This window comes from Schistocerca americana, chromosome 6, assembly GCF_021461395.2.
Source record: "Schistocerca americana isolate TAMUIC-IGC-003095 chromosome 6, iqSchAmer2.1, whole genome shotgun sequence".
Taxonomy (NCBI): domain Eukaryota; kingdom Metazoa; phylum Arthropoda; class Insecta; order Orthoptera; family Acrididae; genus Schistocerca; species Schistocerca americana.
Window position 1 is genome coordinate 486,957,226 of NC_060124.1, and position 15,521 is coordinate 486,972,746.

At 42.1% G+C, this 15,521-nt stretch overlaps 1 protein-coding gene across 1 annotated transcript in view; it reads left to right on the top strand.

The window, feature by feature from the left end:
- LOC124619600 (THO complex subunit 7 homolog) overlaps positions 1–678 on the top strand; it is a 51,432-nt gene extending 50,754 nt beyond the window's left edge. The window contains exon 4 of the mRNA XM_047146102.1: positions 400–678. Within this exon, the coding sequence (XP_047002058.1) occupies positions 400–582 (183 nt within the window). The 3' untranslated portion in view covers positions 583–678. The remainder of the gene's footprint in view (positions 1–399) is intronic.
- Positions 679–15,521: the final 14,843 nt, after the last annotated feature.

Here is a 15,521-nt window from a genome sequence, read left to right on the forward strand (position 1 = left end):
AAAAGGAGGAAGAGGTGTGGACAGTGTGGAACTTTTCCAAGGGTTAGACAGAATAATCACCGATGAGCACAGGCTAGGATAGGCAGGGCCGCATATTAACAATGAAATGTCAGAAACGTGTAGTAGACGGTGATGTTGAAAAGAAAGAAAAAAAGAAAAAAAAAACAACAACTGATCATGGAGAATTCAAGAAAAAAAGAGGAAAAAACAAGTATTTCAAAGAAGGCCAAATTTGCATTTATTGTTGCTACATACTTGCTGAGCTGACAAATTAGAGGCTGTTTGTGCATACTATAATCTGTTTCTCAGTCATGTCTTTGTTAGAACATTGTGTCCATATTTTTATCATCTGTACTTTTATTTTTATCAGCCAGCTATTGATGTTGCCTTCCATTTTAGGAAACAGAGGAACAGCTGGAAAGGAAACTTGATATGAGAAGGAAACAATTCCATGTGCTAGTTGCTTCCATTCATCAGCTTCAGGCAATGCTGGATGAAGATGCTGAGGATATAATGGATGTAGCATTAGAAGATCCATTTGATGATGAACTAGAAATTAGAGCAGAGCCAATGGTGGAATAAGTGTGCACAGTTCTATCCTGTGTTTTGTGTTCAAATTGTAAATTTAAGTTTTGTATTTTGTGAACATTTATACTAAATATATATCAGTGAAGCAGAGTGTATCAAAGATATTATTGTATGAAAGTCTGAACTCTTATTTGGTTGGCTGATATGTATTATGACATAACTAACTATGTTCAGGAGAACAAAGTGTTAAAGATTTATGTTTAGGGTGAAATGATATGCAGATATGTTACTGACATTAGCACTGACAGCAGTTTGTGATTTCAGAGGTGCAGAAATCCCAGTACACTTGAAGCATGTGATAATAGAGAGAGAGAGAGAGAATATGGCTGGGCACCTACTAATCCAGTGTCAGATTTCAACTTTGTACCAACTGTGTGCCACAAAGGAAAAAGATAGAAATAAATTTTATGAGAGTTATCGTAGAATGTAGTTTTATTGTTACACATATCCCAATATACATGCTTGGAATCCTAATTTAGATTAACACACAAATCTACAAAAGATCGGTGGTAACTAGCATGATCTACCTCACATCTACACTGAAAGTAGTCAGACCTTTTCCCAAGACAAGCTGCGCGGTCTGAGGCGCCTTGTCACGGTCCATGCGGCTGCCCTCGTCGGAGGTTTGAGTCCTCCCTCGGACATGGGTGTGTTTGTTGTTCATAGTGTAAGTTAGATTAAGTAGTGTATAGGCTTAGGGGCCAATGACCTCTGCAGTTTGGTCCCTTAAGACCTTACCTCAAATTTCCAATTTTTTTCCCCAAGACAGATTTGAGCCAGTGAATTACCAAGGTATTGACAGAAAGCCATGAGATGCGAAAGTGTCAAAAGACACCAGCTATGATGAGCTGAAAATATTTTTAAAAGACTGGCTCTGGCTGCAACAAATCTAAATTAATAAAACACAAGAACAGAGTATATGAATAAATAACACATTGCACAGAAGGGTTATCAACTACTGCTTGGAACTCCTGTACAGAATAAAAAAACTTTCAACTTGTATTTGAATACTTGGGGGTGTACCACTCTTTTTTTGTCCATTTCTGCTGGAAGCCTATTGAAAACAAAACCTTCTGAAGAGTTTACACCTTTCTGTACAATGTCTAAGAAAATGTTATCCAAGGGTAAATAATTGTTACATATAGAGTTCAGTGGCCGAATGTAGCAGTTCCTTACGAGTGAGTCAGTATTGCCAACAACAAATCCCATAAGGTAATATAAGTACAGGGATGGCAGGGTTAGAATTCCAAGACACCTGCACAATGGCCTAGATGAAGTTTATGAACTGACACTGCAGATCAGCCTGACCACCTGTTTCTGGGCTAATAATACTCTGTGAGTGAACAGAGTTGTCTCAAAATATAACCATCCGAGGTAATAGAGTGAAACTAATTAAAGTTAACAAGACTTCAAGTATCTGTATCAGAGAGAGCTAAGATCATTCTTACAGTGAAGACAGCAGCACAAGATATAGAATGTGACACTCCCAAGAGAGCTCTTGCATCAGAAACAGTAAGCACTGCATTTTGTTACAGTGAACTGTTAATCTGTTTTCTGAAAGCCACATGCCGAAGTTAGTTCTACCCTGTTAGCTACTTCATTTATATTCCATTCCACATTTTTCACACCACCACTTGATTCATCTACAAAGATGACAACTTTAGAGTCATTTGTCATATTTAGTGCCAGATCATTGATATATATCACGAAAAGCAGTGAACCAAGAACCCCACCCCTCTTCCACTCTACATGACCCCATCAGATTCAAACTTCTTCCCTGTTTCTTAACACCGAAGGGCAACCTTATGCTTCTTATGTTCCATGTATGAAGTGAACCACTGTTGAGTTTTTCCCCTAATCACGTATAGAATTTACACAAAAATATCATGTAATTCACACAAGGAAAGCTTTTATGAAATCAAACAAAATACCAACTATCCTCAACCCATCAATTAACTCTACTAGTGCACCTCACACAAAAGGATAGTGTTTTCTGTGGGCACTTCCTTTTTATGTACTGAGATTCTCGTATTCATTGCTTTCTTAAATAACTTTGAAAACAGTGGTAGCAAAGAAATTTATTGCCTTTGTTACCTATGTTACCACATTTTATAAAGTAGCTTCACTAATCAGTATTTCAGTCATTCAGGAAACTGACCACACCTGAAAGATACATGGCACAGGTGACAAGAGAGAACTAATCAATGGTGCACTTGTCTTCATAATCTCTGAAATTTCATCACTACACATGGGAGCCTTTACTCTCTAATCATGTAATAATTTATTCAATTTAATCTTTACCTGTTCCTTGGAGCTGCATTACGTAGTTGTCTCAGAACAGCAGCTTTCGGGAGTTCTATATATTTCCCTGAACCAATAAAAAATTAATTTAACTTGCCAACTAAAGACGAGAAGCAATAATTAAATATTTTGCACAACTGTGATGGATCATAAAAATAATAATATCAAAAAAAAAGTTGCTACTCACCATATAGCCAAGAACAGGTAGGCACAACAAAAAGACTGTCACAGATCTGAGCAGCAGCACCAGTGCATGATGGGAGTGGTGACTGGGTGGGATAAGGAGGAGGCTGGGGTGGGGGTGGTGGACAATGACGTGCTGCTGGGGAGCACGCAGGGACGAGGTGGAAAAGGGTAGGGCGGCTACGTGCAGTCAGGAGGTTAGACAGAGGGCATGGAGGAGGGGGGGGGGGCTTAGCAGAAAAGGAGAGAAGTAAAAATATTGGATGCAATGGTGGAATGAGAGCTGTGTAGTGCTGGAATGGGAACAGGGAAGGGGCTGGATGGGAAAGGACAATGACTAACGAAGGTTGAGGACAGGAGGGTTACGGGAACGAAGGATACATTGCAGGAAAAGTTCCCACTTGTGCAATTCAGAAAAACTGGTGTTGGAGGGAAGGATCCATATGACACAGGCTGTGAAGCACTCACTGAAATGAAGGCTGTCATGTTTGGCAGTGTGCTCGGCAACAGGATTGTCCACTTGTTTCTCGGCCACAGTTTGTCGGTGGCCATTCATGCGGACAGACAGCTTGTTGGTTGTCATGCCAGCATAGGATGCAGCACAGTGCTTGCAGCCTGGTTTCACAGGTAGCCCTGCCTTTGATGGGATAGGTGATGTTTGTGACCAGACTAAAGTAGGTGGTGGTGGGAGGACGTGTGGGTCAGGTCTTGCATTTAGGTCTATTACAGGGATATGAGCCATGAGGTACGGGGTTGGAAGCAGGGGTTGCGTAGGAATGGATGGGTATTTTGTGTACGTTCAGTGGACAGTGGAATACCACTGTAGGAGGGTAGGACATTTCTCATTTCAGGGCATGATGAGAGGTAGTCGAAACCCTGGCAGAGAATGTAATTCAGTTGCTGCAGTTCTGGGTGATACTGAGTTATGAGGGGAATGCTCCTCTATGCCAGACGGTGAGACTCTGGGAGGTGGTGGGCGACTGGAAAGATAAGGTTAAGAGATCTGATTTTGTACAAGACTGGGAGGATAATTACGGTCTGTGAAGGCTTCAGTGAGACCCTCAGTATATTTTGAGACGAACTGCTAGTCATTGCACATGCGACAACCAAGGTTGGCTAGGCTGTATGGAAGGGGTATGGAAATGGTGGCAGCTGTCGAAGTGGAGGTATTGCTGGTGGTTAGTAGGTTTGATATGGGCAGAGGTACTGATGTAGCCATCTAGGAAGGTCAACATGTAACAAGGTGGATTGTTGGGTTGAGTAGGACCAGGTGAAGCAAATGGGGCGAAGCTGTTGAGGTTCTGGAGGAATGTGGAAAGGGTGTCCTCACCCTCCATTCAGATGGCAAAGATGTCATCAATGAATCAGATCCAGGTGAGGTGTTTAGGATTCTGGGTGTTTAGGAACGATTCCTCTAGATGGCCCATGACTAGGTTCGCATAGGATAGTGCCACATGGATGCCCATAGCTGTACCCCAGATTTGTTTGTAGGTAATGCCTTCAAAGGAGAAGTAATTGTGGGAGAGGAGGTTATTGGTTGGAATCCATCAGGCGTTGGGAAAGTTAGTGTTCAATAGTGATAAGGACATGGGCATTAGGGATGTTAGTGCACAGGGAGGTGGCATCAATAGTGACAAGCAGGGCACTGTGTGGTAAAGGGACAGGAACTGTGGGGAGTGTGGAGGATATGGTTGGTTTCTTTTGTATAGGAGGGTAGTTTCCAGTAATAGGGCGAAGGTCTACGAGAGTGGAAAAGGAGAGAAGTAAAAATACTGGGTGCAATGGTGGAATGAGGGCTGCGTAATGCTGGAATGGGAACAGGGAAGGGGCTCGATGGGAAAGGACAATGACTAATGAAGGTTGAGGCCAGGATTACAGGAATGAAGGATACATTGCAGGGAAAGTTCCCACTTGTGCTATTCGGAAAAGCTAGAGTTGTAGGGAAGGATCCATATGGCACAGGCTGTGAAGCAGTCATTGAAAAGAAGGATGTCATGTTTGGCAGCGTGCTAAGCAACAGGGTGGTCCACTTGTTTCTCGGCTACAGTTTGTCGGTGGCCATTCATGTGAACAGACAGCTTGTTGGTTGTCATGCCTGCATAGAATGCAGATCACATAACTGGTTTCACAGGTAGCCCTGCCTTTGACGGGATAGGTGATGTTTGTGACCTGACTGGAGTTGGTGGTGGTGGTGGTGGGAGGATGTATGGGACAGGTCTTGCGCCTAGTCTGTCTAATGATATTCTGCAGCACTTTGCATTATTGTCTGTAATAAAATTCTGTTACTGGAGTCTTGACTGTCCATATTATGACACAGCTCCCATTTCCTCCTATGTGGTATTCTAATGCCATTAGTTACCCAAAGCAGTTGCTTATTAATACTGTATATGTGCCTGCACTTTTTTTAATGGGAAAGAGCTATTAAAGAAAGTGATGAAATGAAATGATAGTATAGCATTGTTGGCCGGGAGGTGATAAAGTTGGAAGAAATGTGTTATATTTGCCATTCAAGTTGTCTGGATTGTAGACTTTTTGCCAAGTTAGCCTTTTGAGACTGGCATTAAATGTCTGTGTTGTTAGTGAACTCAAAACTCTAAATCTTTTGTTTACTACTATGGGCCATGACTCTCACTGATTCTCTTCAGTATCACTATCTGTGTGTCATGGTCTGACAGGCCAAACTAATTTTTCTCCCACTGTGCCCATCAACCAGAGAATAATCTACAAAGAACTGTCTGAGATTGTACTGCTATTTGCCTGTACTCTAATTGAAAATTATATTGTACCAAGCTGTAACAATGGAATAAATCCACTAACATGATTTCTGTTGAAGAATTAGTCTGAAAGTTAATATTTAAGTCCCCGCACAAAATCGCCCTCATGTTTTTCTTAATAACTGGGCATAGTAAAGCCTGGAGAGGAAAACTTGTATTTTGCACTGGGTGGGCGGATCTGTACAAGCCTGTAATGAAGTTTTTTCCACTTGGAAATTCAAACTGCCCACACAACCTTCAGGCACTTCATTTTTATAATATTTTGATCAATCAACTCTTTTTAATGCGACCTTAGATCTGGCATAAATGGCCAGTCCTCCTCACTGCAATGAATTCCTTGCAAAGTAATCATTTATGATATACCAACCAAAGTCTTACTATTTCTTCATGCTCTGATATACCAATAAATTGGAAGAGTCTTATATACAGGAACATGTCAGAAAACTAAAAATTTTAAATAATATTGTCACATAGAGGACGGTGTAAGTAGATGAATGATGAACACTAACTTCACTTAATGAAGGTTTATTCAGCACTTGCACATACAAGAGCACGGAGCAAACTGCCTCCAGCCAGAACACATACTGTATATATACAGGTACAGAACATTCCAGTACAATGATTCTTTCCATTTGTGGATACTTCTAGAATGTACTCGAACCGAACACATATAAATTGAAATTTCACAGTTCATTTGGGTTTTGAACTCACGATGTTCGATGCAACAGTTTAATATCATATCCACTACAACACAGTGCTACTCAGCTTCTTCTGTGACATTGCTCCCTCCTTGAGAGAACAGCATCTTGGTGTTACGTCCTCCTAGTCCAGGAACGAGTCATCAGTCCTGCATACTCCGACTCCCGATTATTGATGTTCGCCCTGGCGGTGATCTTCTTAGAACTTCCCTTGCTGCTATATTCTTCGTTGCCTTTCCGCTTGTTGCCTGTCGCTGGAGCTTCGAATTTACCCTGGGTTGCAGAATCCTTATAGGGCTTCATTCGAAGGACATGGACCGTCTCTCTGATCTTTTGTCGTCTTGTGTTGGGGTCAAAATCTTCAACTTCATAAGTAACATCAGACAACTGTCTTACAACCTTATAAGGTCCAAATTAGCACCTGAGGAGCTTCTCACAGAGACCAACCTTCCAAACAGGAGTGAAGATCCAGATGAGGTCACCGGGCTGGTAGACAACAGGGCGGTGGCTCGTGTCAACCTTCGGCGATTGTTTTCTTGAGCCTGCAGAATGCAGAGCCGAGCTAACTTCCGACCTTCCTCAGCTCTGGTTAACACCTGGCCAATGTAGTCATCATCAGGATGTAACGGAAACATAGTGTCCATCGTCGTAGTCGCACGCCCATGCACCAGGAAAAATGGCGCAAATCCTGTGGCGTCTTGTTTGGCGGTGTTGTAGGCAAACGTCATGAAAGGTAGCACCTCATCCCAGTTGCTCTGCTCAACACTGACAAGCATTGATAGCATGTCAGCCAAGGTCTTATTAAGGCGTTCAGTAAGCCTGTTAGTTTGCGGATGGTAGGCAGTCATCATGTGATGAGTAATGTTGCACCGACAGTTTATGTTTGTCACAAGATTCGATTGAAAAACTTACCCTCGATCCATAATTAACGACCTTGGGGCACCGTGTTTTAATACAACGTCTTCTACGATGAATTTGGCTACCTCGAATACTTTGGCTGTTTTCATGGCTTTTGTAATGGCATAGTGTGTCAGATAATTAATGCAAACAATAATCCATCTATTGCCACTAGCAGACATTGGAAATCGTCCAAGGAGGTCAATCCCAACACGCTGGAAAAGTGTTTCGGCTGGTGGAATTGATATGAGTCGGCCACGTGGTTTCTGAGGAACTGCCTTTCTCCTCGGGCACTCTCGACAGTGCAACACATAGTGATGGACACTCTAAATGAACCTGGCCAGAAAAGTCTCTTGTGGATCCTATTGTATGTCTTAATAAATCATAAATGTCTGGCCTCAGGTGTGTCATGGAATTTTTGTAGAACATCTAAGCGCATGTGTTTAGGAATCACTGGTAGCCAACTCTTTCCAAACAGATCAAAGTTTTTCTTGCAAAGTAATCCATTAACTGCCTTAAATTGCCCTTTCACATCCTCTGACTGATTTATGTCAAGTATAATTTGAGATATCTTGGTGTCCTTCTTCTGCTCAGCAGAGAGATCCTGGAGTGCAGCGAGACAGTCACTATATTCATCAAAGTCTTGATGGTCTTGCACAGGGTTTTCTTGAGAGACAGTCGGCATCTTGGTGTTTTCTTCCACTTTTGTACACTATGGTAATGTCATACTCTTGAAGACGTAGCACCCACCTGGCAAGTCGTCCTATTGGATCCGTAAGACCTGTCAACCAACAAAGTGAATTTTGGTCTGTAACAACTGTGCCTTCCACAGAGATACTGTTGAAATTTGCACATGGCCCAGATCACAGCAAGACATTCTCTTTCTGTAGTTAAGTACTTTCTCTTGGCTTTTGTAAGTGTCCTGGAAGCACAGGCTATAACCTTCTCTTTTCCATCCGAAATCTGCACCAGAACAACTCTGATCCCATACCCACTGGCATCTGTGTGTAGTTCTGTGGTGCTCTCTCATCATACAGACCAAGTACAGGGTCTGTCATCAGAGCTATTCGCAGCATATCGAAAGAATCTTGTTCAGCACCACCCCAGATAAATTTGGCATCGGCTTTTAATAACTCTTGGAGTGGCCTGGCTTTGATACAAAAGTCTTTGATAAAATGACGGTAATAAGAACACAATCCGAGGAAGCTTCTCGCATCTCTAATACTTCTAGGAATAGAAAATTCCATTGTAGCTCTTACCTTTACTGGGTCTGGCTGCACACCTTTATTTGACACAAGGTGCCCGAGTATTTTGATTTCTTTGGCTCCAAAGAGACACTTCTTGGATTAAGTTTCTGTCCGGCTTGTTGGAGACACTTAAGAATGGCCCTCAGTCTTTTTGTGTGTTCATCAAATGTCTCTGAGAACACTATAATGTCAGCTAAATAACAAAGACACATCGTCCATTTCAGGTGCCTCAGAAGATTATCCATCATTCGTTCAAAAGTTGCTAGTGCATTACACAAACCGAACGGCATTACCTTAAACTCATAGAGGCCCTCAGGGGTGATGAATGCAGTTTTCTCATGATCAGCCTCATCTACTTTGATTTGCCAGTATCCCGAGTACATGTCTATGGTTGAGAAAAACTTGGCCCTTTCAAACAATCTTGTGTGTCGTCAATTCGTGGAAGAGGGTAACCTTCCTTTTTAGTTACCTTATTAAGCTTCCTGTAACCAACACAAAAGCATCAACTGCCATCCTTCTTCGTGACGAGAACCACTGGTGACGACCATGGGCTCTGTGAAAGCTGAATGATGTCATTCTTCATCATTTTCTCTACCTCGTCGCGAATTATTTGACATTCCGTTGCTGACACACGGTACGCTCTCTGGCTTACTGGTTGATGGTCTCCAGTGCTAATCCAGTGCTTCACCGTCCATTTGTCTAATTTGCTCTTCACCTGTGGATTGAAGCGTTCAGAGAACTCTTGAAGAATGGCAAGTAGCTTCTTCTGTTGTTCCTTAGTGTGATCTGGTGATAGTTGAGCTAGAAGATATTGTCTCATACTGGTAGCACTAATTTTGCCCACAGACTCAGCATGGGAGGTTTCTATGATGCTCTGCTGTTCTGCAGTTAACAGCTCAGTATTTGCTACGCACACGCGTCTTGGGAGGACCTGTGGTTCTCAGCGACAGTTAACTATCCACAATTCACCGAATCCGTTCTTAAACAAGACAACAGAGGCTGGGATGACCAAGTTATTCTTCAGTGGTATGCTTCTCTTACATTCCACTACAAGATCCATTGGTTGATGCATGGCATGACACATGACAGCTACCTTTCAAGCACTGACTGCAGGAAAGATCACTTCATCCAGCACACAGTCTCCACACACTCGGGTGTGCATCTTCCTGTCCACTGTATCTCATCTCGTCTAGCATAATCTTCAAGTGACCACAATCTACAATTGCTTCATTAGGTTTCAAAAAGTCCCATCCGAGAATGACGTCACGACTACAATCTTGTAAGACAATGAATTCCAAGGGCTGTGTATGGCCACTTATACCGACACGAATGACATATCTTCCTGAGGGTATTACATATTTCTCATAAGCCAAAGATGTTTTGTTGTCGATGAATATGGTTTTCTGCAACTGACAATGGTACTTTTCCAAAATGACTGAATATAATGCTCCAGAGTCCACAAGAGCTTGGGCTGGTCAGCCATCCATCATGAGGACATCGACGTAGTTTCCTATCATTTTTGTAGTGATCGATGGCGGAGGATTTTTCTCTTTGGCAGCCTCACCTCCAAGGAAGGTTGCATCCTTTAGTTTTCCAGGTTGTGGCGGCTACGTGATTGGCTGTAGCTTCTAAACGGCGATGGAGACCTTGATTGGCGTGTTGGGGAGCGTCCTCTCCAGCGGCTAGCTTCCGGCGATGGTGACGTATGTCGACCTGCACCCACATCTTCTTGTTCATCTTCATCGTCTTGTAACAGGAGTCAGCTAAGATCGGTCCGCTCTCTTATGGTGTGGGCGTCATCAAATATCTGCCGCGTTTCTCGACAACAGCACACCACATGTCCCGTTCGTCCACAGTGGAAACATACTGGTTAGTTATCCTGGGTCCTCCAGACGTCAGTCTTCCTTGGTGCCCAAGCAGGTTCCTCATGCGGCATTGTAGGAACGTAACTTTGCCTGGATCTCGACTTTTTTACCATTTTAAAAGGAAATGAAGGACGAGAGATTGGGTTCAATGTCTGTTCCACTTCTTCCCTTATAACCTCTTGAAGCGTCTTGGTTGTTTGCTCGCCATGCAATCCAAGTGCCTTCTGAACTTACTCTCTCACTATCTGATGATGAACACTTGTGAAATCAATTTCTTCCTCCATCACAGACATTGATACGATGTTTGGAAGCCGTTCAAACTTCTTGCGTGTAATTCTTTTTTGATGCATTGTCTCGACATACTGGCACCATTTTATGAAGTTGTCTACTGTCGAAACCTCCTTCAGGAGTAGGGCTGGATACATGTCCTCAGTAACACCCTTCATGAGATGTGCAACCTTTTGTTTCTCCTGGACGCTGTGCCCTGCACTTTAATTTATCTTCAGCCTTGCACTTCTGTCGTCGTGTGTTGCCGAAATACTTGAGCAGTTCCACCTAGAATACTTGCCAGCTTGTGAACTTCTCCTCGTTGTTCTCATACCATTGTTTGGCAGTGCCCTCCAAGTAGAAAAATACATTGGCCAAACACACAGTGTCATCCCATTTGTTAAATCTGTCTACACGCTCATATACCTTCAGCCACTTGTTTGGATCTTGGCCATCATCATCAGAGAACCCGGAAGGATGTCTATGCGATGGCACACAGTTGTTGTCATCGTAATGTCCACTTCTTCTTCTGTCTCCGATAGAATGCGATCTGTTGAATAGGGCTCGAACTCGGGTTTCTAGCCACGTAAACGGCGGCTCTGTCTTGGCCTGATGGGAGCCACTGAGTTGTCGATAATGTGCAGTATCACAAGTTCCAATACCCAGCGCCTGCACCAGAGTAATGTCACGTAGAGGAAGGTGTAAGTAGATGAATGACGAACACTAACTTCACTTAATGAAGGTTTATTCAGCACTTGCACATACAAGAGCATGGTGCGAACTCCCTCCGCCAGAACATGTACAGTATATATACAGCTACAGAACATTCCAGTACAATGATTCTTGCCATTTGTGGATACTTCTAGAATGTACTCGAACCGAATATAGAAATTAAAATTGTACAGTCTAGGTGAGTTTTGAACTTACGACCTTCAACGCAACAGTTTAGTATCATATCCTCTACACCACGGTGCTACTCAGCTTCTTCTGTGACAATATCTGTTCTGGTTGCGAGTCAGAAATCTGGTTTCATGTATCTCTCCACATTCTACCCTATCTAGTCATGTCTGCATTACTACTGCAAAATACATAAACTTGAATATGTCACGGTATCCCCTCTACAATTGCTACCCCATACTTCTTCCACTAACACTTAACTTCTCCTTGGTCCCTCTGGATGTGTCCTGTCAACCTACCCATCTGTTAGTCAGGTTGTGCCACAAATATCTTTCCTCCCCAACTTGATTAAGTACTTTGTCATAAGATAGCCCTGTAATCCATTTGATTCTTCTCTAGCAAACTATTTCAAAGGCTTCTAGTCTTCCCATACTGTAAGCAAATACTTTGTGGAAAAAAATCTGCTAACACTGAAATTTATATCTGTTCTTAACAAATTACTCTCTCTTTTTTTTTTTTTTTTTAAGAAAAACTGTTCTTCTTGTTACCTGTCTGCATTGTATATCCTTTTTGCTTCGGCTATCATCACTATTTTGCAGCCCAAATAGCAAAACTCCTCCACTACTTTTAGTGTATCATCTCGTAATCGAAGACCTTCAGCATCACATGATTGAATTTTCTACACTTTGGTTCCCTTGCTTTACTTTAGTTGATTTTAATCCTGTAAATGCTTCTCAAGATTACTATCCACATTGTTCAGCTAATATTCCAGGTCATTTGTTCTCTCTGATGAAATAACAGTCATTGGCCAACCTTCAAATTTTTATTTCTACTTCCTGAAAATTCTCCTTGCTTTCCTTTACTGCTTGTTCTACGTTCAGATTGAATAACATGGGGGATAAGCTGCATTCTTGTCTCACTTCCTTCTTAACCACTATCTTCTGTTGATGTCCTCCGACTGTTATATTTACAGTCTGCTTTCTGTACAAGCTATACACAGGTTGGTCAGAAACAGTCTGAAAAGCTTATAAGGGTACTGCAGGGTAGGTTGTACTGAGAAATAATTGTTAAGGAAAAAATTTGATACGTTGTGCCATTTCCGAGTTAATTAACATTGAAATTAGCCAATCAGGCCCTTGCACACAAAAATTCCAGTGGTCTGCCAGAGACAGTGTCACCAAATGTGTTCTACATTTGTTTTCCTCAAACCGAACAAGAGAGCAATACAAAAATTGGACACAGGATAACAGCAAGGATCAAACCCGAGCCAAAGGCTGAGCAGTCTTGTGTGCTGTTGTCTATGCTATGAGAACAACTGCCACTAATTGTATCTGGTGGGCCACTTGAATTTGCACAACCAACAGACTGATTGGCTGGTGTCAACGGTAATTAACTTGGACATATTGTGTTTTTTTCTTAACAATTATTTCTCAGCACAACCTACATCCAACACCCTCACAAGCTTTTTAGGCTGCTTCTGTCCATCCTATGCATACATTTTTTTGGACCCTGATAATTTGAAATTTTCTAAGGGTGTATTCCAGTTTAAAAAGACTAATTTATTTTCTATATCTACAAATGCTATAGACTCATCTTTCTTCAAACTGTCTTTTAAGATAAGTTATAGGGTCGGTAATGCCTCACGTCTTTCACTTCTCCAGAGCACAAGCTGATCTACATCCATACTCCGCAAGCCACCTGACGGTGTGTGGTGGAGGGTTCCTTGAGTACCTCTATCGGTTCTCCCTTCTATTCCAGTCTCGTATTGTTCGTGGAAAGAAGGATTGTCAGTATGCCTCTGTGTGGGCTCTAATCTCTCTGATTTTATCCTCATGGTCTCTTCGCGAGATATATGTAGGAGGGAGCTATATACTGCTTGACTCCTCGGTGAAGGTATGTTCTCGAAACTTCAACACAAGCCCGTACCGAGCTACTGAGCGTCTCTCCTGCAGATCCTTCCACTGGAGTTTATCTATCATCTCCATAACGCTTTCGCGATTACTAAATGATCCTGTAACGAAGCGCGCTGCTCTCCGTTGGATCTTCTCTATCTCTTCTATCAACCCTCTCTGGTACAGATCCCACACTGCTGAGCAGTATTCAAGCAGTGGGCGAACAAGCGCACTGTAACCTACTTCCTTTGTTTTCGGATTGCATTTCCTTAGGATTCTTCAAATGAATCTCAGTCTGGCATCTGCTTTACCGACGATCAGCTTTATATGATCATTCCATTTTAAATCACTCCTAATGCGTACTCCCAGATAATTTATGGAATTAACTGCTTCCAGTTGCTGACCTGCTATATTGTAGCTAAATGATACGGGATCTTTCTTTCTATGTATTCGCAGCACATTACACATTCCCCCATATCAGCTTGTACCAATCATTCCATTTCTCTGTAAATAGCGTATGGTAAGTGTTTTGCAGGCATGCCTTAACAAGCTGATGGTTTGGTAATTATTCACACTTGTCAACACCCACCTTTTTTGGCATAGGGATTATTACATTACATACTCCGAATAGCACATACACTGAGAGGCACATACAAAAGAGAATGAAAAGTTTGCCATCTTTCGGAAGAAATCTTTTGAGAAGAGACTCTCTCTCTCTCTCTCTCTCTCTCTCTCTCTCTCTCTCTCTCTCTACCTCTTTAGGATGCATGCTGTTTGGAGAGGGGTCCCCTTTACTCCTAAGTACTTACATTTTGCTGGAACTTTCCTACAGGACTGATGACTCTGTAGTTTGGTCACTTTCTCTCCAATCCAATCAACCAACCAACCAACTTTTCTACGTGATTATTATATTCTTCTTGAAGTTTGAAGCTATTTTTCCTGTTTTATATGTATATCAAGAATCTTAATAATTTTGACAGAATTTCCTCTACTCCAGTTTCTCGCCATGATGTAAACCTTCTATATATTCCTACCACCTTCCAGCTTTTTCTTTTTTGTTTAGTACTGGCTTGCCATCTAAACTGTTGATGTTCTTATAGATGGTTTTCTTTTCTCCAAAGCGTATGCCTCTTCTGCCTTAGAGTTTTGCACACTTTACAGCTTTGCATTTTCTTTTGGGCCATTCCTGCTGTGCCATTTTCCACATTCTGAATTATCAGTAACAAACATTCTGCCTGTTGTATGCAACTTCTAAACATAAATTGGACTTCAATACAAATTTAATGATACTTTGATGTTTTTAACAGTTTTAGTCCAGAAGTAATGAGGCATTATGAAATACTGGTACACGTTACCATAGCAGGTATCACTCTCATATTTTCAACAGCTCACGGTAACGAATGCAGAATTAGCATGCTGAGAAAGTACAAGAGGTGATCAAAAAGTACCGTCTGAGGGAACTGCTGAGCATATATCCAACATAGCGCAACTCTGATGCAGGTATATAAGCATTGGCATGTAGGCAAGGGATCAGTGTCGCATTCGTGTCTTTGCAATGTGTGTGCAGTAAATATGGAAACATGAACTATGGTGACATTATCACCAAACAGGACCAACATGCTGTTATTCTTTTCTTGGATGCCAAAGAATGAATGCTAGTAGACATTCATCACAGAATGAAGAGTGTATAAGGGCCAACGTGTGTGACAAAAACCACCACTGTGGACTCACATGCCAAGTACCATGCAGGTCACAATTTGACACAAGATGCCAGTTGATCTGGGAGGCCAGCCTCTTCCATTATCGACAAAAACAAGTGGGCAGTTGATGCAATTACGGCGAACCAGAGCATAACCACTCGTGCACTAGTGAAAGATCTAGACATCAGCTTTTGGTAGCATGCAACACACTA